Source organism: Notolepis coatsorum (assembly GCF_963971535.1).
Source record: "Notolepis coatsorum genome assembly, chromosome: 4".
NCBI lineage: Eukaryota > Metazoa > Chordata > Actinopteri > Aulopiformes > Paralepididae > Notolepis > Notolepis coatsorum.
This window is the reverse complement of record NC_140168.1, coordinates 16,807,371-16,831,801: the sequence shown is the minus strand read 5'-3', so window position 1 is coordinate 16,831,801 and position 24,431 is coordinate 16,807,371. Positions and strand designations below refer to the sequence as shown.

The 24,431-nt window shown below is 45.3% G+C and overlaps 1 protein-coding gene across 1 annotated transcript in view; it reads left to right on the top strand.

Moving 5' to 3' along the window:
• Positions 1–24,431, top strand: part of LOC311226431 (sodium channel protein type 3 subunit alpha-like) — a gene marked incomplete at both ends in the record, with an annotated part of 145,760 nt that overhangs the window by 102,542 nt on the left and 18,787 nt on the right. The window contains 4 exons of the mRNA XM_084311857.1: positions 5,920–6,378; positions 17,671–17,788; positions 21,080–21,234; positions 23,737–23,910. Coding sequence (XP_084167983.1) covers positions 5,920–6,378; positions 17,671–17,788; positions 21,080–21,234; positions 23,737–23,910 — 906 coding nt within the window. The remainder of the gene's footprint in view (positions 1–5,919; positions 6,379–17,670; positions 17,789–21,079; positions 21,235–23,736; positions 23,911–24,431) is intronic.

Genomic DNA, 24,431 nt, shown 5'->3' with positions numbered 1-24,431 from the left:
ACGTGGTACACACAGGAGAGAGACCTTACTGCTGTAACCAGTGTGACATTAGCTTCAAGAGAAAGGCAGATCTTGAACGACACCACGTGGTACACACAGAAGAGAAACCTTACTGCTGTGCCCAGTGTGGAAAGACCTTCAAAACGAAGGGGGAGCTTAAAAGTCACCACGTGGTACACACAGAAGAGAAACCTTACTGCTGTGACCAGTGTGGGAAGACCTTCAAGACGAAGGCAGAACTTAAACAACACCACACGGTACACACAGAGGGGAAACCTTACTGCTGTGACCAGTGTGGAAGGAGCTTCAAGACGAAGGATCACCTTAGACGTCACCACGTGGTACACACAGAAAATAAACCTTACGGTTGCGTCCAGTGTGAGAAGGCCTTCAAGACGAAGGGAGAGCTTAAAATTCACCACACGGTACACACAGAAGAGAAACCTTACTGCTGTGACCAGTGTGGAAAGAGCTTCAAGGCGAAGCGTAACCTTACACTACACCACATGGTACACACACGAAAGAAACCTTACTGCTGTGACCAGTGTGGGAAGACCTTTAAGACTAAGGCAGAGCTTAAGCCCCATAGACGGCGGAGGCAGCCATGCAAGGTGCCAACCTGCTTAACGGGGGCAGTAAGGGGCTATGTGTCTCGCACAAGAACACTGCAACACACCATCAAAGACGAGTGTGGAAATGGAAAAAACCAAGAAGACGATGTAGTCATTCTTCCTCTTTATGAGGCGCCAGGCTCCACCTCAAAACGAGTATCTCCCTCCACTGACATAGAGGCGTTCAACTCTCTAGACGAGTACCTAAAGGCCAAAAACATCAATTATGAGCACTGTTCCATTTTCTATGGCCCAGAAGAGGAGGATGGCGACATTCAGATGAAGGATCAGAACCCGAGGTCACAGGTGACGCCTTCAGGTGAAACTGAGTCTGAGCCTGAACAGGATGGGGAGCTAAATACCTCTGAAACTGAACACAGTTCTGATTACTCAACATATTGAGTAATAGCTCAAGAGAAGCTAGCACAAGGAGACGCTAGCTCACCAACGGGGCTTCAATGGCCCAAATGATGGAAAGAGAAGTAAGGACCCCAGGTCAAGATCCAGGGGATAAGATGGTGGAGAAACTAACCCCCGAGCAGCAAGCAGAGATAAGGGCAACGAAGGGAGAAATTACCTTCTGGGGCCCTGACACATGACACTCAAGCCAGTGCAACCTGCACTTGACGGGAGGAACATGGGGGAGAAACTAACCCCAGAGCAGCAAGCAGAGATGAGGGCAACAAAGGGAGAAATTACCTTCTGGGGCCCTGACACGTGACACTCAAGCAAGTGCAAACTGCACTTGACATACCGCTCATCTGTCAAGAGGAAGAATATGTAGTGTTATTGTCATTTAGGAAGGAACATGACATAGAATACTACATGCATTTTGTATATATTTTAAGTATAATATGTAAAGATGTCCGTCCTTGCTCTAAACCCAGAGTAAAGTAAAGTGAATTTGTAATCTATTTCATTCAGAAGGGATTTCCTGACAGCAACCATTTGGTAGGTTAGCACCCTACCAACCATATCAGCTGCATGAGATGTACACTCACCAGCGCCTATGGGTAACAAATTGAGACTCTGCAAACTCTCATCAAGCTTAGCACCTTGACGCGGGGGGACAGAGCGAGCATCAGGGTCTCTGTATCCGACGGGCCTATCAGATTTGTGGAGACTTGGAAGCCTCAGCATACAGGACGCTGTGGTGCTTAGGCGGCCAAGTCACTGGTTTATAGGTCTGTCAAAACGGATTGGAGGTTCCGGGGCTTAGAACATGAGTTCAAGTGAGTTGGGCTGTATACTAATTAAATAGGTATCAACAGCCGAAAGAATATTAACTGAAATAACTGCTGACAGGTGTCTCTGGAGTAGAATTAGTTACAGATTTGAGTCAACCTTACTCAAGATTGGTCTTATCGGCAGAACCTCTCCAACCAAGACTCTTCCTAATGTTCGAGATCTGGAACACTGGTGACGTAGATGGTCTGCAGAGCGCAGCAGACAGCCAAAAGTATATTGGTAAAAAATCTATCAGGAACAAGAGAGGGTTGATAAGTAACGACTTGAAGTAGCGGTTACTCATGACTAAAAAGTTACGTAATGTTTTCTTACAGTCAAAAAAGTAGAAGGTTCTACTTAAAGAAAGGATCACGCTTAAAGTATATTTTTGTGATTACGGTAAAAAGGTTTACTCATGACTAAAAAGTTACGTAATGTTTTCTTACAGTCAAAAAAGTAGAAGGTTCTACTTAAAGAAAGGATCACGCTTAAAGTATATTTTTGTGATTACGGTAAAAAGGTTTACTCATGACTTGAAGTAACTAAATGCTTACTTAAAGTCAGAACTTAAGTAGAAAAAAAAAAACTCTACTTTGTGAATAGCAGGCTGAAATAGCCATTGCAAATAGCAGGCTGAATTGGCCATTACGAATAGCAGGCTGAAATAGCCATTGCGAGCAGTAATGTTTACTTACAGTCGAAACCTAAGTAGAAAAATAGGTACCAGGTCACCTGAACTAGAAATAACCTAATGTTTACTTAAAATCAGAATAAGTCCTGCATAAGTCCTGCTACTGTGACGGAAGTGGAACCGGCGTAATAATACAGGCTGGTGTTATCAGCAGGAGCTGAGTCTATAAGAGGCTACATAGCCTGAATCTACAAGCTGGCTAACTAGCCGGAGCTAATACCAGACATAAACAGTAACTAACTACCCAGTCTGGACCGAGACAAGCACAACACAGGGTAGACCCCCTGTGCAAGAAGGAAGTGGACGGAAACAACAGTCCGAAAGGCCTGTGAACAATGTGCGCTGGTAAAGGGACAAAACCTGAATCAGTGCCACACTCTTAGACGGGGGGGGGGGGGGCTGTCCCCCGAAGTCAGTGGACGACGCAGCGAATGGCAAGAAGGAATATACTGACTCAGGACAGAAATCGGAAATGGAGGAAGACCGGGATAGGTCAAGCTACAGAGCATCCTCAGGGTCCTCATCTAGACCTCCCAGACCTCCCAGACCTCCCAGACCTCCCAGACCTCCCAGACCTCCTAGACCTCCCAGACCGGACAGAGAGACATCGGCCTGGACCCAGGTTACAGGGCGACGAGAGCCCTGAATGGACCTGAAAGAGAGAAAAGAAATGAGTCCTCTGTGGACTGTATCTGTGATGTCCTGCGAGGCCTACGGACAGGGTCACACGATAGGTCAAGCTCCAGAGCATCCTCAAGGTCCTCATCTAGACCTCCTAGACCACCCAGACCGGACAGAGAGACATCGGCCTGGACCCAGGTTACAGGGCGACGAGAGCCCTGAATGGACCTGAAAGAGAGAAAAGAAATGAGTCCTCTGTGGACTGTATCTGTGATGTCCTGCGAGGCCTACGGACAGGGTCACACGACCAGGCCAACCACACTTCAATAGAGGACTGCTGCTACAATTCTCGGGAACCCGTGGGGGTCGCCCGAGAAGTGACAAATCAACCTACCTCAAACTATGGGAAAGATCCAAGAGGTCAGAGGGGGTGACCCCAAGATGACCAAGATGACCAAGATGACCAAGATGACCAAGATGACGAAGACGACAACAACCTGGGTGCATCGGCCGGGAACAACAGATGCAAGTCTTCCCGCCGGATACCAAGCAACAACGTGACCCCTATCCTGTCGAGCCGTCCAGCCAGGGAACAACAGATGCAAGTCTTCCCGCCGGCTACCAGGGTAACAAGGTACCAAGATGGCAGAGGGGGTGTGGAGAGTCACAGCCACGTGACCCCACAATCGCCATCTCGTCCCCCAGTACAGACGCTATTCAGACAATGGAAAATGACCGACCAGGATGACAGAGGGGGTGTAAAGTGTCACAGCCAACTAAGTGACACTGGGTATGACATCCTGATCTTATATATGATTATGGGGAATGTCTGTAGATTCTTCCTGGACAATGGAATAGAAACACGTTATGTGTAAACACATGTTAAAGTGCCACAAGTCAACGAGTGACACTTTGTATAATATTCTTATGTTTATTATATATGATTGGAGCTATGTATATGACCTGTATACTCTTTATACACTTATAAAACTATGTTACAGTTAATGTGCAGTCGGAGTGAAGAGCAGGATTGAGCTGAGAGCAAGTTGGCACAGTTTAAACCTGTCCTGTCTGCATAGAATAAAACCAATGATTGGTACAGGTGTATTGTATATTTATATATATATATATATATATACAATATATACAATGCAATATACAATAGTATATTGATGTATTACAGGTATGTAGTATGCAGTACAGGTATATTGTGTATTGTAGGAACACAGGCCAGTTATTCCCTCTCAATAATGACTACAGCCCAGAGGAATGTACGGGGGCCTCTTCCTGGAGCTCTCCGGCCGGCAGACGCATTAAACTGGTTAACCCTTTGTGGGGTCTGAGTGAGATGGGGAGTGAAGGGACTTTCCACAGCAGAGAACAAAGGGAGTCTGTTCCAGCGAAAAAACGTTACAATTACTTTCGAGTTACGGCCTAGTGGAGTAAAATGGGAGGAGAGCCAGTCCCCACGAGCCGTGCATTGACTGGCTGGTGAAATGACATCACGGTGACAGCGCTGTATTTGGACCAATAAGCAGAAGAGACCCTGGGGCCCTTTATAAGGGCCAACTGGCGAGATCACAGGCAGATTTTTACACTGAGCTGGAGAGAGAGGAAGAGAAGAATGGTGCTTGACACTGGGCACAAGCCGTGCCAGATCAGACTTTTTTGAGAGATGAGAAGAATGGTGCTCGACACTGGGCACAAGCCGTGCATGATGAGATGTTTTGTTCTGTGCTTATTTTAAACTGAATTGGGTGCTTTCCACTTCAGTATCTTTTTGTAACTAGCTTTTTCTAATTAAAATTACCTCTTTATAAATATGATTTGTATCCTTTCTTCTGACCAGACGACCGGGTAAGCATGAAATGTGTTTTGCATTGTAACTTCACCCCATGCATTTTTTGATTAATGATGTAAAATAGAATAAGTGGCTTTATCCCTGCATTAAGGACTAAAGGTGGATTCTGTATAATGGGATTATCAAGTAAAGCCATATAGTGATAATGCGTGTACTTAGGAGACATATGATTATGGATTAATGTAAAATAGAATAAGTGGCTTTATCCCTGCATTAAGGACTAAAGGTGGATTCTGTATAATGGGATTATCAAGTAAAGCCATACAGTGATAAATACGTGTAACGGATTAGGGAAATGGACCTCATCTAATTAAAGAGAGTCCGTCCCAGTGCAAATAAAATAAAAGATTCCGCAACTTCAATCACTCGACCTAAGGTCGATGACTGACGGGGGTCGGAACGGTGCATTCGCTGTCTCTTGTCGGTCAGTGGTAACAACAACATTTTGTAGACTCGGTTGGTTCTGCGTGTCAACCACTTCACAGGACGCTGTTTGAGGTGTAGATAGGCAGACCAATGAGTTATGAAGTTATCGATCTGACCTAAGAGCGAGCGTGGGCATTCAACAATATCTAATATACGTTAACCCTTGCATATCTTTATTATAAAGATATTTTATTATTGTGTTTTTGGTAGATTTTTTCTTGTTTTTTCTCCGGGCAGTCCGGCAGAGAGAGAGAGGAAGTATGGGTGATAGAGGGGGAAGACATTCGGCAAAGGTCGCTGGGTCCGGGAGTCGAACCCGGGACGGCCATGTTGCATCGCAGCGCTGTACGTGGTGCGCCACCCTGGCGCCCAACCCTCACATATCTACATATCTAATATACGTTAACCCTCACATATCTACATATCTAATATACGTTAACCCTCACATATCTACATATCTAATATACGTTAACCCTCTCCAGGTGCTGAACCTCTTCCTGGCTCTGCTGCTCAGCTCCTTCAGCTCCGACAACCTCTCGGCCCCCGACGAGGACGGCGACCTGAACAACATCCAGATCGCCGTCGCCCGCATCCACGCCGGCGTCACCTGGCTCACCGCCAGCCTCGTCGACCTCTTCAACGACAACCTGAGGCGCCAGCGGCAGAAGGCCAAGGAGGCCGGATGTCAGACCACCAAGCCGCCGCAGCCCGTGGCCAAACACATGGAGAGCAGCAACGGGGGCGTCGTCGGACGCTACGCGGAGAAATACACCATCCCCGAGGAGGAGGAGGAGGAGGAGGAGGAGGAGAAGGAGGAGGAAGAGGAGAGCTACATGACCAACCCCAACCTGACCGTCGTCGTGCCCATCGCTCCGGGGGAATCCGATGTGGAGTTTCCGGAGGAGGAGGACAGTTCAGAGTCATCAGATGATGAGGAAAAGGTGAGTTTTCTTCTTACTACTATAGTACAAACTCCACATTGAGCAATGGGCACACAGGTAGATGGTACTGTAGGCCTCGACTACTAGCAAATCGGAATTTAGTTAAGATTTTTGCCCATATTCCCCAGAAATGTTCTGTTATCTGCAGCACATCTGAATGGTAGTGCAACGTTTTAAAGCACAAAGTGGCTTTAAGCACTTAGAGGCTACAGCGGTTGAAGTCGTGTTGTCAGAGTGTCGTCATTGGGTGCGTTTTAGAAGCAACAGAGCCAGTAGAGCAAAAGAAAAAGAAACGGAGCACTTTTATCTTTACAACCTTTATGTGAAATTCCATATTGTGTATTATTAGAAGCTGTGGGGAACTACGTGTTGATTGATGAAAAGTTGGGATGTACGATATTATCGGCCTACCGATATTATCGGCCGATATAGGCATTAAAATGTGATATCGGAAAATATCGGTGTCGGTTTAAAAAATTGGCATTTTTTTCTTTCTTTTTTTTTACATTTCTATAACCTTTATTTACCCAGGCAAGCACGTAAGAACAAATTCTGATTTTATTTATTGTCAAAAGTATGCATAATGTTGTGTTAATTCCACAACAAGAGATATGTAATGTTAATTACCTGAAATTATTCCGTTTTTTGGGGGGGCAAACCCTAATATATCGGTGTCGGTTGATATCGGTATCGGAAATTAAGAGTTGGACAATATCGGTATATCGGTATCGGTAAAAAAGCCAATATCGAGCATCCCTGAAAAGCTCACCTGTCCATAGCTTGTAGAATTAAAGCCGTCGTGGAGAAGTCTGAGGACTGGGGCTCTCCCCGTCCCTGAAGCTCTCACATAACATTCCTTTAAATGACTGTCCACCTGTTATGAAGAGCAATTGACCTATCTCAAGCTCTCTTTTCTTGATCCTCCAATCACAACCGTTGCTTCCCCCGGAGGGCGGAGCTTGACATAATTTACCTACATAATTTAGACTTAATTAAAAATGGAACAAATGCATGAAGACTGTGTCCTCCTAGTTATTCACTCTTGTGACACATCTTCAAAAATCTGCATGCGCTTAATTCATCTATTGACCAACCAGATTGGCCATTGCTCATGTCACTCAAAAAGTGAGAGTGAGGGGAATGGGTTGATGAGATGATAGGGGAGGGACATTAGACTATGGCGGGGGAGGGGGGTGGAAGCTTTCCGGATACATAAGCTGTTAATCTGCTAAGCAGACGAGGTGATCCCCGGTGACAGAGATTTGGTTTCATAAGAGCCAGATACAAGTCAACACAAACAAATCTCAAGTAGAGCAGCCATCTTCTTAGAGTCATTTGGAATATATTACAACATGTTTTGACTAAGAACAGTGGTTTATGAGCAAAGTTATAATATATATTGAAATATTGTCAATATTTTAAATATAATAATAATAATAATAATAATAATAATAATAATAATAATAATAATAATAATAATAATAATAATAATAATAATAATAATAATAATAATAATAATAATAATAATAATAATAATAATAATAATAATAATAATAATAATAATAATAATAATAATAATAATAATAATAATAATAATAATAATAATAATTATTATTATTATTATTATTATTATTATTATTATTATTATTATTATTATTATTATTATTATTATTATATATTATATTAAAGAGTATATATATATATATATATATATATATATATACGAGATTTTTTTCACTGTACAATATGCCAACACATGACTTGTAAAAGCAACATCATTACTGTACAATGTGTTCTCCCTGGCTTTTCAGTTGATGCCGGTCAAACAGCTGTGGGTATTTGGGCAGTGATTTATGCTTTATGAGGTGACCATCTGGTGAAATCTTCTCGGAAAGCTGGGCTGTATAAGGAGAACTAACCAAAATAAGTGGCTTTTCTGCCCTTAGATCAACATAGTCTAAGCCTTCGTTAACCGATATGCAGTGCGCCAAATGCTGCAAAGTTGTTTCTCCTTCTGCTTTTACACTCCCCTTCACTGACGCTAGCGATCACGTCACTACAATTCAATAAAAAAAAAATTGTGGGCTTTTTCTGTATTTTTCACCCATCCCAATTTAGTTGTTATTCCAATTCCCTTCCTGGTCGTTGCGCACATTGCCCCACTGTCGGCCTGGGGAGGGTGTAGAACTACCACATGCCTCCTCCAATACATGTGGAGTCGCCAGCCGCTTCACAGCGAGGCGTTTCACTGGGGGAACGTAACACGTGCGGAGGTTCACACTATTTCCCCCCGATCCCCTCCCTGCTGAACAGGCGCCCCGACCGACCAGTAGGAGTCGCAGAACGACCAGGACACACATACCCCGCCGGCTTTCAACCCGCTAACACTGCCAATTGTGTTAGTAGGGACGACTGACCAAACCGGAGGTACCGCTGACAGACAGCTGGATTCGATCCCAGAGTCTGCATAGTCCACTGCGCTACCCAGCCGCGCCTCAATCAAACTTCTTACACTTAGATTACAAATTTAGGCCGCTGCGAAGTTGACACCGATAACTCGTCTTGTCTCTGGGGCTTTTGTCTCGACGTCACCCGTCTCGGACGCTGCTCGGCTGTGATTGCTTGCGTGCGCCGGTCCGTACGTCCGCGGTCAGTTGTGAGCGTGAGACGTGCGTGTGAAACATTCTCATCTCCTCGTGTTGATTCTACACCAACACTAAGAGGCTAGTCAGCTATACCCTTGACCCTGTTTTCACTCCGCTAATCCGCCCCTCTCTCTCTCTCTCTCTCTCTCTCTCTCTCTCTCTCTCTCTCTCTCTCTCTCTCTCTCTCTTTCTCTTTCTCTCTTTCTCTCTCTCTCTCTGCTCTGCTCTGCTCTGCTCTGCTCTGTTCTGTCCAGCTCTGTTCTGTTCTGCTCTGTTCTGCTCTGTTCTGTTCTGCTCTGTTCTGCTCTGCTCTGCTCTGCTCTGCTCTGTTCTGTTCTGTTCTGTTCTGTTCTGTTCTGTTCTGTTCAGCTCTGTTCTGTTCTGTTCTGTTCTGCTCTGTTCTGCTCTGTTCTGTTCTGCTCTGTTCTGCTCTGTTCTGTTCTGCTCTGTTCTGCTCTGCTCTGTTCTGCTCTGCTCTGTTCTGCTCTGCTCTGCTCAGCTCTGTTCTGCTCTGTTCTGTTCTGTTCTGTTCTGTTCTGTTCTGCTCTGTTCTGCTCTGTTCTGCTCTGCTCTGTTCTGCTCTGTTCTGCTCTGCTCTGCTCTGTTCTGTTCTGTTCTGTTCTGCTCTGTTCTGTTCTGTTCTGCTCTGCTCTGCTCTGCTCTGTTCTGTTCTGCTCTGTTCAGCTCTGTTCTGTTCTGTTCAGCTCTGTTCTGTTCTGTTCTGTTCTGTTCTGCTCTGTTCTGCTCTGTTCTGCTCTGTTCTGCTCTGTTCTGCTCTGCTCTGTTCTGCTCTGCTCTGCTCTGCTCTGTTCTGTTCTGCTCTGTTCAGCTCTGTTCTGTTCTGTTCAGCTCTGTTCTGTTCTGTTCTGTTCTGTTCTGCTCTGTTCTGCTCTGTTCTGCTCTGCTCTGCTCTGTTCTGCTCTGTTCTGCTCTGCTCTGTTCTGCTCTGTTCTGCTCTGTTCTGCTCTGCTCTGTTCTGCTCTGCTCTGCTCTGTTCTGCTCTGCTCTGCTCTGCTCTGTTCTGTTCTGCTCTGTTCTGCTCTGTTCTGTTCTGCTCTGTTCTGTTCTGCTCTGTTCTGCTCTGTTCTGCTCTGTTCTGTTCTGCTCTGTTCTGCTCTGTTCTGCTCTGCTCTGCTCTGCTCTGTTCTGCTCTGTTCTGCTCTGCTCTGCTCTGCTCTGCGCTGCGCTGCTCTGCTCTGCTCTGCTCTGCTCTGCTTCCCCTGGCGCTTCCTCCAGCCATTCATTGGCTTAACATCAGGGCATCAGCGGCTGCCCAGCGCATGTTTCACACATGTAGGGATTCAAACGCACACCAAAACGACGAGGCAGCGAGGGATTCACTGAGAAAGTTCTGGAGAAATGTGTCGATGCTCACCTGTAAATATGTAAACATTTACATTTTACATTTACATTTAGTCATTTAGCTGACGCTTTTATCCCAAGCGACTTACAAGTTCTGTACGACAAGTCATCATGAAGGGTACAACTCTATCAGCTGAGTAACAATGTTCATCAAAGTGTTGAGTGCTACAGTGTAGGTTAGTTTATTAGGACAAGTACATGTGTAACGGATATGTGCCGCGATAGTGTGACTACGGCACATAGAAGTAAAACTCACTCCCCAGAGGCATCCAAACTGAGCGCTTAGGGAGGGAATTCCTTTCTTGGCGCAGCGGTTTGCGATGCTGGCCCCGGTGCAGACGCCCGGGGGTTCGACTCCCACTCAAGGCATGGTCGAAGTAGTGGCAGGTTCAGCGTTGAACCGGCTACACATGACAGTAAGGTTAGTTAGGGTTAGATTTAAAAAAATAATAAATAAAAAATTGTAAACCTGGACATCCTCACTCAAGATGCTGGTGGAATATAATTCCATTTGTTATAACTGGTCTACGTCTTTTATATCAACTTTACTTCTCCACTCAGTGTGCAACGCATGCATGTGAGTGTCAGGGCCGGCTCTAGTCTTCATGGGGGCCCTGAGCAGAATGTTTTCGGGTGTGTTCAGTCTCTCTTTCTCTTACTCTCTTTTGCAACTGTGCATAAATTCACATAAAAATACTACGACCACGATGAAAATTTATTTAGAGAACATAGATAATAAAAAGCACAGATGAAAGGAACCTGCCAACACGGTAATAGCTGTATTTCCAAACACCATGCATAGGAAGCAGCATTCGCACACTTACAGCTCCCAAACGGCTGTGTTTTGTATTCTTGTGTGCCTTGTTTTGCTTGTATCCTGTTGTCTGTAATAATTGTATACATTTTTGTCTATACAATTTTAAAATAAAAATCCTGGTGGTCATGGGGGCCCCAAGCAGGTGCCTACTTTGCTTATGCCTTGGGACGGCCCTGGGTGTTTGTGTAAGTGTGTTTAGATGTGCATACACACGTCCATGGTGTAGATAAAGTGATAATCACTGATCCTGCTATTAAATGTAATGCTTCCTCTGTGAAACGCCACCAGTGTGCACATTCTCTCCGCTCTATCTTGCAGCTTTAAGAGCGATAATGGCAGTAATCCTGTCTCCAGGACCTATAGGCATTATTCTTTAATGCAGGATTATGTGTCATAATACCGGCTCAGTGGCCTCGTGGGTAGAGTGTCCGCCCTGAGTTCGGGAGGCTGGGAGTTCAAGCCCCGGCCGAGTCATACCCATAGCCTCCCTGCTTGACACTCAGCATCAAGGGTTGGTTTGGGGGGAAGTCCTTGCGACATACTAGCGTCATGTCCAAGGGGTGTACTTGGACATCAAACTGCCTCACGCTACGGAAACAGGAGATAGGCTCCTGCCCCATGTGCCGTTACGGCTCGAGAACCATTGGTTCTCAAAGGCAACTTCATGTGTCATAATAACCTTTATATTGGATTGAAGCAGCACCTCCGGGCCCAATAATCCCAGCAAATCATGTTAAACATGTTGCCATTATGAATCTCGCCTGACCTACACTTTCAAATGTCATTGACATTTTTGGTTCTGATCAGCCTGTCTGTTATAAATAGTCATTTTAATCTTCACAGGGCCAGTCCAAGGATGATTCCATTCCAAGGATGATTCAGTTCTGAGTAGACAAAATGAGCATGAGAATAATGGATCACAAGATTAACCCTTTCACTACCACACTACCAAGGGGTTAACCCTTTCACTGTGACAATACAGAAGGTTAACCCTTTCACTGCCACACGACAAAGGGTTAACCCTTTCACTACCACACCACAGAAGGTTAACCCTTTCACTAGTTCAAGTTCAAGTTCAAGTTCTTTAATAGTTGTCATACAGAAGTACAGAATACTTTCATACAAAATGCTTCTTACTGTTACGCTCCAGAGACTGTGCTAGACAAGATAGTATCAAATAACATAATAACATAATATAGCATGAATTTAGAAGAAGAAAATGAGGTCACAGTTGTTCGGTATAGACATATGTACAATGTTCTGAGTTACCATATAATATACAATACACAACTATGCAGTGTACTAATGTACAGTACTATCTAGTGCAAAGCAGAAATGGGATGAGGTACAATTTTAGGTACAATTTACAGTAAGGTGTACGAGTTGTAGTGCAATCCTTCATCCATAAATATAAAGTGTGGGGAGTGGGTGCTACAGTGTGTTTGTTTAAAGTGGGTGTGTGCTATAAAGTGTGTGTAGTGGGTGCTACAGTGTGTTTGTTTAAAGTGAGTGTGTGCGTGTGGATGTGTGTGCTATGTGTGTTTGGTGGTTGTTGTTGTGTAGTGTTCATTCATTGTTCGTTTAGCAGCCTGATGGCCTGGGGATAGAAGCTACTTCTGAGTCTTTCTGTGCTCGCCTTGAGACTCCTGTATCGCTTGCCTGACGGCAGCAGTTCAAAGAGGCAGTTGTTCGGGTGGCTCGAGTCCTTAATAATTCTCTTAGCCTTCCCCTTGCAACGCTTGTAGTAAATGTTCTGGAGGGTGGGGAGCCCCCCTCCAATTGTGCGTTCGGCTGAACGTGTCACTCTTTGTAGTCTGCTTTGGTCTTTTGCAGTGCTATTCCCAAACCAGGAGGTGATGTTGCCGGTCAAGATGCTCTCTATTGTACATGAGTAGAAGTTCTTAAGGATCTTCTGGCTGACTTGGAACTTCCTTAGGCGCCTGAGGAAGTAGAGGCGTTGTCGTGCCTTCTTCACCACACTGTTAATGTGTATGGTCCATTTCAAGTCCTCGGATATGTGGGCTCCGAGGTACTTGAAGCTGTTGACTCTCTCAACCGGTGCCCCGTCGATGCTGAGGGGGCTGTAGTCCTTGACCCCCGACCTCCTGAAGTCCACAATCATCTCCTTTGTTTTGCTGACGTTCAGGGAGAGGCTGTTTTCCTGGCACCATCCCGCCAGGACCTTGACCTCTTCCAGGTAGGCCCTCTCGTCGTTGGCAGAGATCAGGCCCACCACCACTGTGTCGTCAGCAAATTTGACGATTGTATTGCTACTCCGCTGAGCCACACAGTCGTGTGTGTACAGGGAGTAGAGGAGGGGACTCAGAACACAGCCCTGGGGGGCCCCTATGTTGAGGGTGATGGATGAGGAGGTGCAGTTGCCTGCTCTCACCACCTGGGGTCTGCCAGTCAGGAAGTCCAAGACCCACTGGCAGAGGTCATAGCCCAAGCCCAGGTCCCTGAGCTTGGCTATGAGTATGGAGGGGACTATGGTATTGAATGCCGAGCTGTAGTCGATGAATAGCATTCTCACATAGTTCCCCTGCCTCTTGTCCAGGTGTGATGCTGCTGTGTGCAGCACATGGGATATGGCGTCCTCCGTGGACCTGTTGGGGCGGTATGCAAATTGCAGGGGGTCCATGTTGATGGGGAGGGAGGAGCAGATGTAGCCCTTTACTAGCTTCTCAAAGCACTTCATGGCTATGGAGGTGAGAGCTACAGGGCGGTAGTCGTTGAGGCAAGCAGGCTTGGATTTTACCATGCCACAGAAGGTTAACCCTTTCACTACCACACTACAGAAGGTTAACCCTTTCACTACCACACTACAGACGGTTAACTGTAGGCTGTAGTGTGGTAGTGAAAGTGTTAACCTTCTGTAGTGTGGTAGTGAAAGGGTTAATGAACAATGGCGCGGTAACAGTGTGAGTGTGACAGCCGCGCTGTCGGCTAAGTCACCAGTCATACATCCAATGGGAGATGGTGGTATGGTGCACATGCTCAGATTGCGCTGGTGGAGTGTTAGGGGACAGAATTGATGGGAAAATGTGGCCAAATTGTAACTGTGCATTGTATGTCATACTCCAATGTCAGATGCGATATGACTACTGCAACTCACTTTTCACCTGTCTCACCAAATCATCCACAGACAAACTACAAATGGTCCAAAATGCTGCAGGCAGGCTGCCTGTATCAGTTCCGCAACCGTTTCCATTTCCGGGGTAGGCCTGATTGGCCGCGACAGGCACGTGACCCGCCGCGGCCACGCCCCCGCGGCCACGCCCCCGCGGCAGCCCCAGGACGCGGCAACGCGCTGTGTTGGACTTGAGGCTAGAGTTCGCCTTTCACATCGCAGTCATCAGTCATAATAATATCGCGCCACCCACGCTGCAGTCGGCAGTCATCAGTCATCTCTAATAATATTAATCACTGTTCAACGTTGAAGTAAGTGCTGTATTTTATTTCACATCAAGCAAGATTCACTTTGTCACAAGTGCTTAAGTTATAACTTGAGTCAAGAAAGCGCGAGCTTCACTCACTTTTCCCCATGTGCAGTCAGTCATCCACGCTGCAGCCATCAGTCACGCGTCATCTAATAATATTAATCATTGTATGGTACAGTAACGGTCTCTGGACCGCAACAGTAAGAAGCATTTGCACTGCAACGCGTACACCTTACTGTAAATTGTACCTCATCCCATTTCTGCTTTGCACTATAGCGTATTGTATATTGTATATTGCAGTGGTTCCCAAAGTCGGGGTCGCGACCCAAAGGTGGGCCGCGAGCAGCCACGGGTGGGCCGCGAGATGATTAAAATAAAAATAAAAAATAAAATTATTTTTATTTTTTATTTTTTATTTTTTTATTATTATTTTTTTGTCAGGCCACTGAACTTAGAAGCAGACCAGGACAGTGTTTCTAGTTGTATTCTAAAATTCTATTCTATTGTATTCTAAAATGTGACTATATGGTTTTATATTAACTTAATAAATAAACAAAAACGAAAAATCTACTTATTTCAACGAACATTTCAAACTAAATAACAGATTATGCACATAAAACGCTGAAAACAACCGAAGCAACAATAGTATTTTAATGAGGCTATTATTATTATCATTATTATTTTGCAACAAGTTAGCCCTCTCATAAATAGCACATATAAATGAATAACTAACTTGAACTAACTTAATAGGATTGAAGTGATATTTGGCTTAAAAAATCGGTCGCATGGCAAAAAAAAAAAAAAAAAAAGCCCGACGATGTGCATTGGGCCGCGGCTCTCTGATGCCTTATTTTCTGGGCCCTGGCCTGAAAAGTTTGGGAACCCCTGGTATATTGTATGGTACAGTAACGGTCTCTGGAGCGCAACAGTAAGAAGCATTTGCACTGCAACGCGTACACCTTACTGTAAATTGTACCTCATCCTGGGGCTGGGCGATATGGAAAAAAATCATATCGCGATAACGATATGATAATTTTATTTTATTTCTCGATATCGATAATTATCGAATTGTTATAAGTATAAAAAAAAAAAAAAAAAAAAATTTTTAACAACAGATGTATGTTTATTTTGCAGCAATTCTTTGTCATTGCCGCCATCTTTAGTGTTACATCCCCTCACACTCCAGTTCTCAGGCTGCAGCTGGTTTAAAAGCTAAAGTAAACCGGCTTCTCTGCTGGCTGTGGCTCCAGAGGAGTTGAACAGTTCTGGCTCTGCTAGTTTATTTTCGATCTTTTGGCGCTTTTTTGGTGGACAAACCACCGCACATGTGCACTGTGACTCGTGACTGGAGTCTAGTTCTGCTAGCACACATAGCCTACTGTGTACAGACGGTTTCAAAATGTATTTTAAATTAGAAAGCAAACAAAATAAATGGACGAGAAAAAGAAATCTGAATTTGGTCAGTATTGTCATTTGGACAAGCAAAGCCATTACTTTAAGTTGCAGGCAAGAAAGACAAGTCTGTCCACTCATCCCATTTCTGCATTGCACTATAGCGTATTGTATATTGTATGGTAACTCAGTTACTTCTATTCTGCATCGAACGCTGTACATATGTCTCTATACTATTTTATTTCATACAACAATGTATGCCTTTCAAATGTTAAATGATGATTGCATGATACAATACGCTATAGTGCAAAGCAGAAATGGGATGAGGTACAATTTACAGTAAGGTGTATGCGTTGCAGTGCAAATGCTTCTTACTGTTGCGCTCCAGAGACCGTTACTGTACCATACAATATACAATATACAATACGCTATAGTGCAAAGCAGAAATGGGATGAGGTACAATTTACAGTAAGGTGTACGCGTTGCAGTGCAAATGCTTCTTACTGTTGCGCTCCAGAGACCGTTACTGTACCATACAATGATTAATATTATTAGATGACGCGTGACTGATGGCTGCAGCGTGGATGACTGACTGCACATGGGGAAAAGTGAGTGAAGCTCATGCTTTCTTGACTCAAGTTATAACTTAAGCACTTGTGACAAAGTGAATCTTGCTTGATGTGAAATAAAATACAGCACTTACTTCAACGTTGAACAGTGATTAATATTATTAGAGATGACTGATGACTGCCGACTGCAGCGTGGGTGGCGTGATATTATTATGACTGATGACTGCGATGTGAAAGGCGAACTCCAGCCTCAAGTCCAACACAGCGCGTTGCCGCGTCCTGGGGCTGCCGCGGGGCGTGACCGCGGCGGGTCACGTGCCTGTCGCGGCCAATCAGGCCTACCCCGGAAATGGAAACGGTTGCGGAACTGATACAGGCAGCCAGGCTACTCACAAGGTCAAAAAAATCATGTCACATCACTCCCATTCTGGTATCCCTGCACTGGCTCCCGGTACACTATAGAATTCCCTTCAAAGTCCTCACTTTTACTTTCAGAGCACTCTACGGTCAGGCCCCTATCTACATCACTGAACTCATCCATCCCTACACCAACACCCGCTCACTCAGATCTGCCGATCAGCACCTCCTGGTGGTCCCCAGGTCCAGGCTAAAAACAAGTGGTGATCGAGCCTTCGAGGTGACAGCACCAAGGCTCTGGAACGCTCTCCCCCTGGACCTGCGAACTGCCCCCTCTGAAAACTCTTTTAAAAAACAACTAAAACACATTTGTTCAAACAGGCCTTTGGTCATACATAGGCACTTTTTCTTGTCCTCACTGTTCCTATAGTTTTGTTTTTTAATTCGTGACTCATAATTGTATCCAAATTCTTTTATTCTACTTTTTTATCTGGTTTCACTGTTTTTTAACTGCTGTCTGTTGTTGTTGTCATTTATTTCTGATTTTGTTTAGTTGTGTTTTTTTTATATAAGCTGTAGTGTAAAGCACCCTGTGCATTCGTGCTGTGAAGGGTGCTATATAAATAAAAGTCATTCATTCATTCATTCATTCACCAGTGTCATCTTTGTGGTGACATCTCCTGGACTTTACCCTCCTCCTCGGTTCACAGGAGAAGATCAGCCTCTCGGAGGGCAGCACGGTGGATCTGAGGAGGCCCGGGGAGGAGGAGGATGACCTCTCTGAGCTGGACGATGACCCCATGGAGCCAGAGGACTGCTTCCCCGAATGTGTGTATAAAATGTTGTGTTACTCTACTTCAGCAGGGGGTCAGCAACCTTAGGCACGAGTGGCACCATTGGCACGCAGTATTTTATTAAAGGAACACGCCAACATTTTGGGAAATTAGCTTACCGTCTTCGCAAGAGAGAGATAGATACCAGTTTCCTCTCTGTGCGTTCAGTAGAGCGGAGCGGCAGAGCTTGCGGCATTATTTAGCCGTAAACCGCCATGATTCTCATTCGAAGCTTAGCTCACCTGGCAGCGCGGCGGTCCGGCGGTTGGTTTCAAGTTTGAATCCCATCAATTTTTTTATTTATTTTTTTTTAACGTGTATTCTTTCGCCGGTTAAGGTTAGGCATGGTTAAGGTTAAGGTTAAGGTTAGGCATTGTTTCGGAGTTGGTTAAGGTTAGAAAGGTTAAGTTTAGGCGCTGTTAAGGAGCTGGTAAAGGTTAGAGTTTGTCTTAGAGAATGGCAATATTCTTTCTATGGTTAAGGTTAAGGTTAGGCATGGTTAAGGTTAAGGTTAAGGTTAAGGTTAGGCATTGTTTCGGAGTTGGTTAAGGTTAGAAAGGTTAAGTTTAGGCGCTGTTAAGGAGCTGGTTAAGGTTAGCGTTTGTCTTAGAGAATGGCAATAGACAGCCTATTTCCGCACTGCCGCTCTCTCGCGCTGCCGCGGTCACATTGTCACATTCTTGCACTCCTCCGCTGTTAAAAAGCAACACACGTCCAGGTATTGTCATGGTTTTTGTCTTATTTCGTCTTCCTGTGAGGGATAGCTGTCAATCACTGGTCTCTGTGGTTAATTGCCTCATGGGTCGGCAGGTGTGTGGGCTTGAATCTCTGGTCTCTGTGGTTAATTGCCTCATGGGTCGGCAGGTGTGTGGGCTTGATTGCACCTGATTCAGTGCAGCTGTGCCTATGGAGAAGCTGAGTCTATTTAAGTTTGAATCTAGCAGTGTTAACTGCTTTTTCATTTCCTAGTGTTGGCTATCCTTCTGGTCAGACTTGTTATATTGAAGTGTAGTGCTGATCTCTGCCCTATTCAGAATTTAGCCTTTATTTGTAGCCATTCTTGTTTTGGGCTACTGGCTTTATTCTACACTTTGTTTTATAGAGGCTGAGCGCCTGAGCCTTTTATGGTTGTGTTTCTTTTGGAACTGTCTTTGCCCACTACGGCACATAAACTCCCTTAGTGGAGGTTTATTGTTTTACGTTTCCTATATAAACTCCGTTATTAGGAGGTGCCATTGTGGCTTATTTATTTTTCTACTATACCTCTTTATTGAGTGTTGTCCTGTTTTTTGGACTTGATTTATTTTCTTAAATACTCACTTTGAGGCTTCCACCTGTAAAGGTTGTTTTGTGTTGTTTATTTCCCCCCTTCTCCTTAATGTCTGCGTAAGCAGTTTAGTGGTTATTCGTTACACGGATACCTTAAAGAGTCCCTATTATCTGCTCGTGACCCACACACACCCCTAGCCCTCACAGGTATGGCAAGCAAGCATCTCAGTATTTAATTTTTTTTTTATTGCTAATTAAAATTAAATAAATGTATTTATTATTTAAATGCCTATATATCATATTCGACGCAGACGATAGGCTATATATAGCTCATTTTGTTATTAATCTTATTAAACTCACCTCCGGTTTTGGGGATATTAGCCTCCGGATTCTATTGCCCCCTTCTCTCTGGACAGTGTCCCGGCGATACTCCCCGTGTATTCTGTTATAAACCGACCCTCTGATTGATTCAGTTCTCAATAATAGTCGGGCCAGACTTGCTGAACAACTATATGTGACGTCCCCCTCTCCTCCATGTGTGATGGTGAAGCTCCTGTCAGTGGCAGATCCTGCATTCTACTGTACCTTTTGGGGATCATCTGAAACGGTGTTCTGCGAAATTCTACTACCTGCTGGCACGCATGGCGCACGCATGTTCACACTACAATATCCTGCCACCTTGCTGACGAACGTCTTGTTGAGTCTTGTTGTTGATATATCTTAAACAATATCTTAAACATATGTTTTTCATTGCACCTTTTGAACTGTATATGCATGTAAATATTTGCATGTAATTGGCTTTGCAGCCGAATGTATTTGTAGATGATAAAATGTCGGTACACCTGTTGGAATTCGGAGTGAACTATAGGGTGACGTCACCCAGCTGTCCAAACATATAGGCGATTCGCGCTACGGCAGCAGTTCTCAGCAGAGTAGTAGAATTTCGCAGAACACCGGCTCGGACAGGTGACAGGCAGCGCGACTCGAGTGAGCTGCTCAGCAGCCTCGGCTGGAGATGCATCCTGCTGCAGGACCACAGCACCGACACTCTCAGGACCGTGACACTTTGCGGACCCACACTCTCCAGACCCTCGCTCCCATTGGCTGATTTGGGTCACGTGACCGTCCCACTCCAATTCAGCCATTGGGTGGGACGGTCACGTGACCCAAATCAGCCAATGGGAGCGAGGGTCTGGAGAGTGTGGGTCCGCAAAGTGTCGCGGTCCTGAATGTGTCGGTGCTGTGGTCCTGCAGATGGATACTATTGCTCGGCTGCGCAATGCATTGGTTTGTGACGTCGCCCGATTTTTTTATTTTAAATATAAGAGGGTATTGGAACGAGGCATAAAATTAACAACATTTAAAACATTTTTTAAATAATAATCTTTGAAAGATAAAAAATTTAAAATTAAAAATAATGTTTTTTTTTTTTTTTTTTTGTATCTTTGAATTGCAGGACATTGTTTTGTTGTTGCGGGACAAACGGCCCAATATCAGGACTGTCCCGCGAGTCGCGGGACAGGTGGTCACCCTATCGCCTCCGCCGTCGGTGTGTGAATGTGTGAGTGAATGGGTCAAATGTGAGGAACAAATTGTAAAGCGCTTTGGATAAAAGCTGCTATATAAATGCAGCCATTTACCATTTATTCAAATAGGTAATAATGGGGCGCCCTTGTGGCGCATACCATAGTGCCTCGCGCACCTACGCGGCCGACCCGGGTTTGATCCCAGCACCCGACGTTATTTGTCGCATTGTCCTCCCCACCTCTCCTCCCGTTCGCCCTCTCCTCTGTCGGTCCTGCGTGACCAAGAAAAGCTGTAAAAATGCTAAAATAATAATAAAAAAAAATAAAATAGGTAATAATGTCTCCAACAAGGTCTGCATGTAATTTTTGATTAAATGGATGTGAATCTTTGCCCATGCATGTGATGTAATGTGTTGTGTGTGTGTGTGTGTGTGTGTGTGTGTGTGTGTGTGTGTGTGTGTGTGCGTGTGTGTGTGTGTGTGGTGCCTCAGTCTGTGTGAGGCACTGTCGGTGCTGTGAGGTCGACACGGCGCAGGGTCTGGGTCAGGCCTGGTGGACGCTGAGGAAGACCTGCTACCAGATTGTGGAGCACAGCTGGTTTGAGACCTTCATCATCTTCATGATTCTGCTCAGCAGCGGAGCGCTGGTAAGCCCACATGCACATACAGTACAGTGAACACATGCAGTTACGTTGTGAATAAGGTGTATATATCTGTTATGGTGTCATTTCCCCTACACCCAGGGCTTAAAGCCCAACCTCCAGGTTAAACCCTACTGATCAATTATGGGTAGTTTACATCATTGGTATATAATTTCATTATTTATTTTTTTCCATTTGACACCGGAAATGCCACTCTGAAAGAGTTAAAAAGGTCCACGCACGAATAACATGCACGCGCGAATCAAAAAAGCTTATCAAACGCCGACGTCACAACAGGTGCATATTAATGAGCCGAATCTAAAAGCTTATCAGACGCTAGCACGGCCGTGACGTCACTTCAGGAAACGTATGCCTTATGTCCGTCCGGGTCATAGTACTAGATCAATGGTGGCCCACTCGGTGCATCACAGTTAGCCTATAGCTCCGCCGTCCCTGCTACAGTCGGGACCACTACACTGACGTTAGCCTATAGCCCGCCGTCCCTGCGGGTGGTTCTCTCCTCTTTGTGTGCCCCCGTCCCCGCGGGTGTCCCGCGGAGGAGCTCGTGGACGCGACAACAGCGGCGGCCGCAGGGCGCCCGGAGCCCGCAGCGCTAGTTAGCTCATAGCTATCGTGTACCACTAGCCTTTACGGGCTCGAGCACCCTACAGCTGCCGCCGCCGTCGCGTCCATGGGCCCCCTGGCAGGGCACCCGTGGGGACGGGGTGTACAGAGAGGAGAGAACCATTTTGGGTCGGCCGTTCATGCCGGCCAGCGAGCCGGATGTCGGGATATGTTGTTAGCACAATAGCTACCAAGCTAAGCTATGTTAGCTACTAACGTTTATAAACACAATATGTGTACAACGACACAATGATTTACATTATTACAAATATGGTAACGTGGTTGTGGCTTTTACAAATAGTGGTTAGCTTTAGAGATGGATGGATGGCTATAATCACGGAGCAATAGTGTTAGGTGAAACAGATACATTTTCATTCGGCTAGTAGTAGCAAGCATATATCTATGGTAGCAAGGCTCTCTGCCTGCAGTGCCTGCCACTAGCTGTGTGTGACTCTCAGCGCCCCCTGGTGAGCCCCCTGGTGCCCTGCACCTGTTGTGACGATCATTTCGATTACACACGCACGTTATGAACCATTGATTAAAATATCCACGTGCGTGGTGATTGTGTTGGGCAGACAAAATGTTTGATAAAAACGCTAAAACTGATCTTAGGCGCTCTTTCGAAGTTGGTTAAGGTTAGAGTTTGTCTTAGAGCAGGGCGATAGAACGCCAGCCCTGATTCCAAACTCTAACCTTAACCAACTACGAAAGAGTCGCCTAAGCTTAACCAGTGATAAACTAGGCGTTAGGTCGTTTGCAGGCTGTTCGACGCGGAAATGGGCTAAGACACTGCTCGTCATGCGATTGGGCGCACATGGTCACATGACCAGAAACGTGCGTGGCCAATCAGAGCGCAAAACGGGAACGCGGAAGGACAACTTGCTTGTGGGAAGTATAGACGCGTCCCCCTCACATATTCGCCTTCATATTGCTATATATTTTTTTTGTATCCACTTTTTCTCCTCTTTTTCAATTCTGTCTTGAATGTTGCTCGCATATGCCCCCCACTGGCCGGTTGTAGGGAGGATAGAAGCCTTGCATCACATGTCCCCTCCAATACATGTGGAGGCAGCCTGTCACATCTTTTCACCTGCCACCGCGGACTCTCATTTGGCGAGGTTTAACGTGTGGGAGGCTCACACTACCCCCGCCATTTTACTGTCTCTGCTGTGCAGGCGTCCCCCAACCGACCTGTAGGAGTCGCTGTCCACAACGTCCAGATTACCACCCATCAACTTTCACCGCTAACTCCGCCAATTGAGTTAGTATGACGGCCGGCCCAAGCCGGAGGCAACGCCGACAGCCGGAGTCGAACCCGGTGTCTCTTGCGTTGGTGACGAGCGCAATATCCGCTGCGCCACCCAGCCGCCCGATCATATTGCTATATCTGACTGTGCTTATCTTCTTGTCTACCTAGTTAGTGCATCATAGCGGACTCAGAGCTCAAACTATAGACTATAAGGAGTTCTATCAAATGCTTGGTACCACTTGAAACAAGTTGAATTTTAATATGTGCTTTGATTAAATGTTAATCTAGCATGTCATTTAGCGTGTCAATGATTGTTAAACTTATTATTATACTTTTTTTTTATATCAACTTTGTCTACCAAATTAAGAATTGTTTATCTTGTCCTGTGTAGCCACATGTTTTGACCGTTCTCACAGCTAATTTTGTGTTCCTATACCTATACATTATGTGGGGCTTAGTCATTAATGGGTTAGCATTTGTTGGATCTAACATTTTCTTGCACTCTCTCTCTCTCTCTCTCTCTCTCTCTCTCTCTCTCTCTCTCTCTCTCTCCGTCTCTCTCTCCGTCTCTCTCTCTCTGTCTCTGTCTCTGTCTCTCTCTCCCTCTCTCTCTCATGCTCCTTTTGCTGCCGAAGGCTTTTGAAGATATTTACATTGAACAGAGAAAGGTTATAAAGGTGGTGTTGGAGTACGCAGACAAGATCTTCTCCTATATCTTCGTCCTGGAGATGTTCCTCAAGTGGATCGCGTACGGCTTCAAGAAGTACTTCACTAACTACTGGTGTTGGCTGGACTTCCTCATTGTGGACGTAAGTGAATCTTGTGTCGTCAATTTGAACTATCTCAAACCCTGCCCTGTTTTCTTGATCAAGAAGAGGCCAGGGTTTGAGATGAGTCAAATTGCATTCTTTAGGCTGTGATCACATTGGACACCTTTTCCTTGCGCTCAAACGCAGGGCGCGGCGGTGTACATAGAGAATCGAAAGTGCACGGGGTGCACAGGGCGCAACGAGTGATATCACTGATTATTACCGTTGCTACCTCAGCTAACGTTACTTACTTGACTACCTAGGATGGCTTAGAGTAGACAACAGAGTACAGCAACTTGCAATGGGCCTGGTCTACAAGATACACTATGCGACCAAGGTACCCATGTACATGTCAAAATACACTAAGGTCAGTGAATACCACGATCACAACACCAGAGGGAGCTCCACAAATCATGTTAAACCCAGATTCGGCTCAAACAAGGGACTAAACACGTTTCGCAACTATGCCACATCAATGTGGAACGCCCTACCCAAAGCTGTAAAGGAATGTGAATCACTAC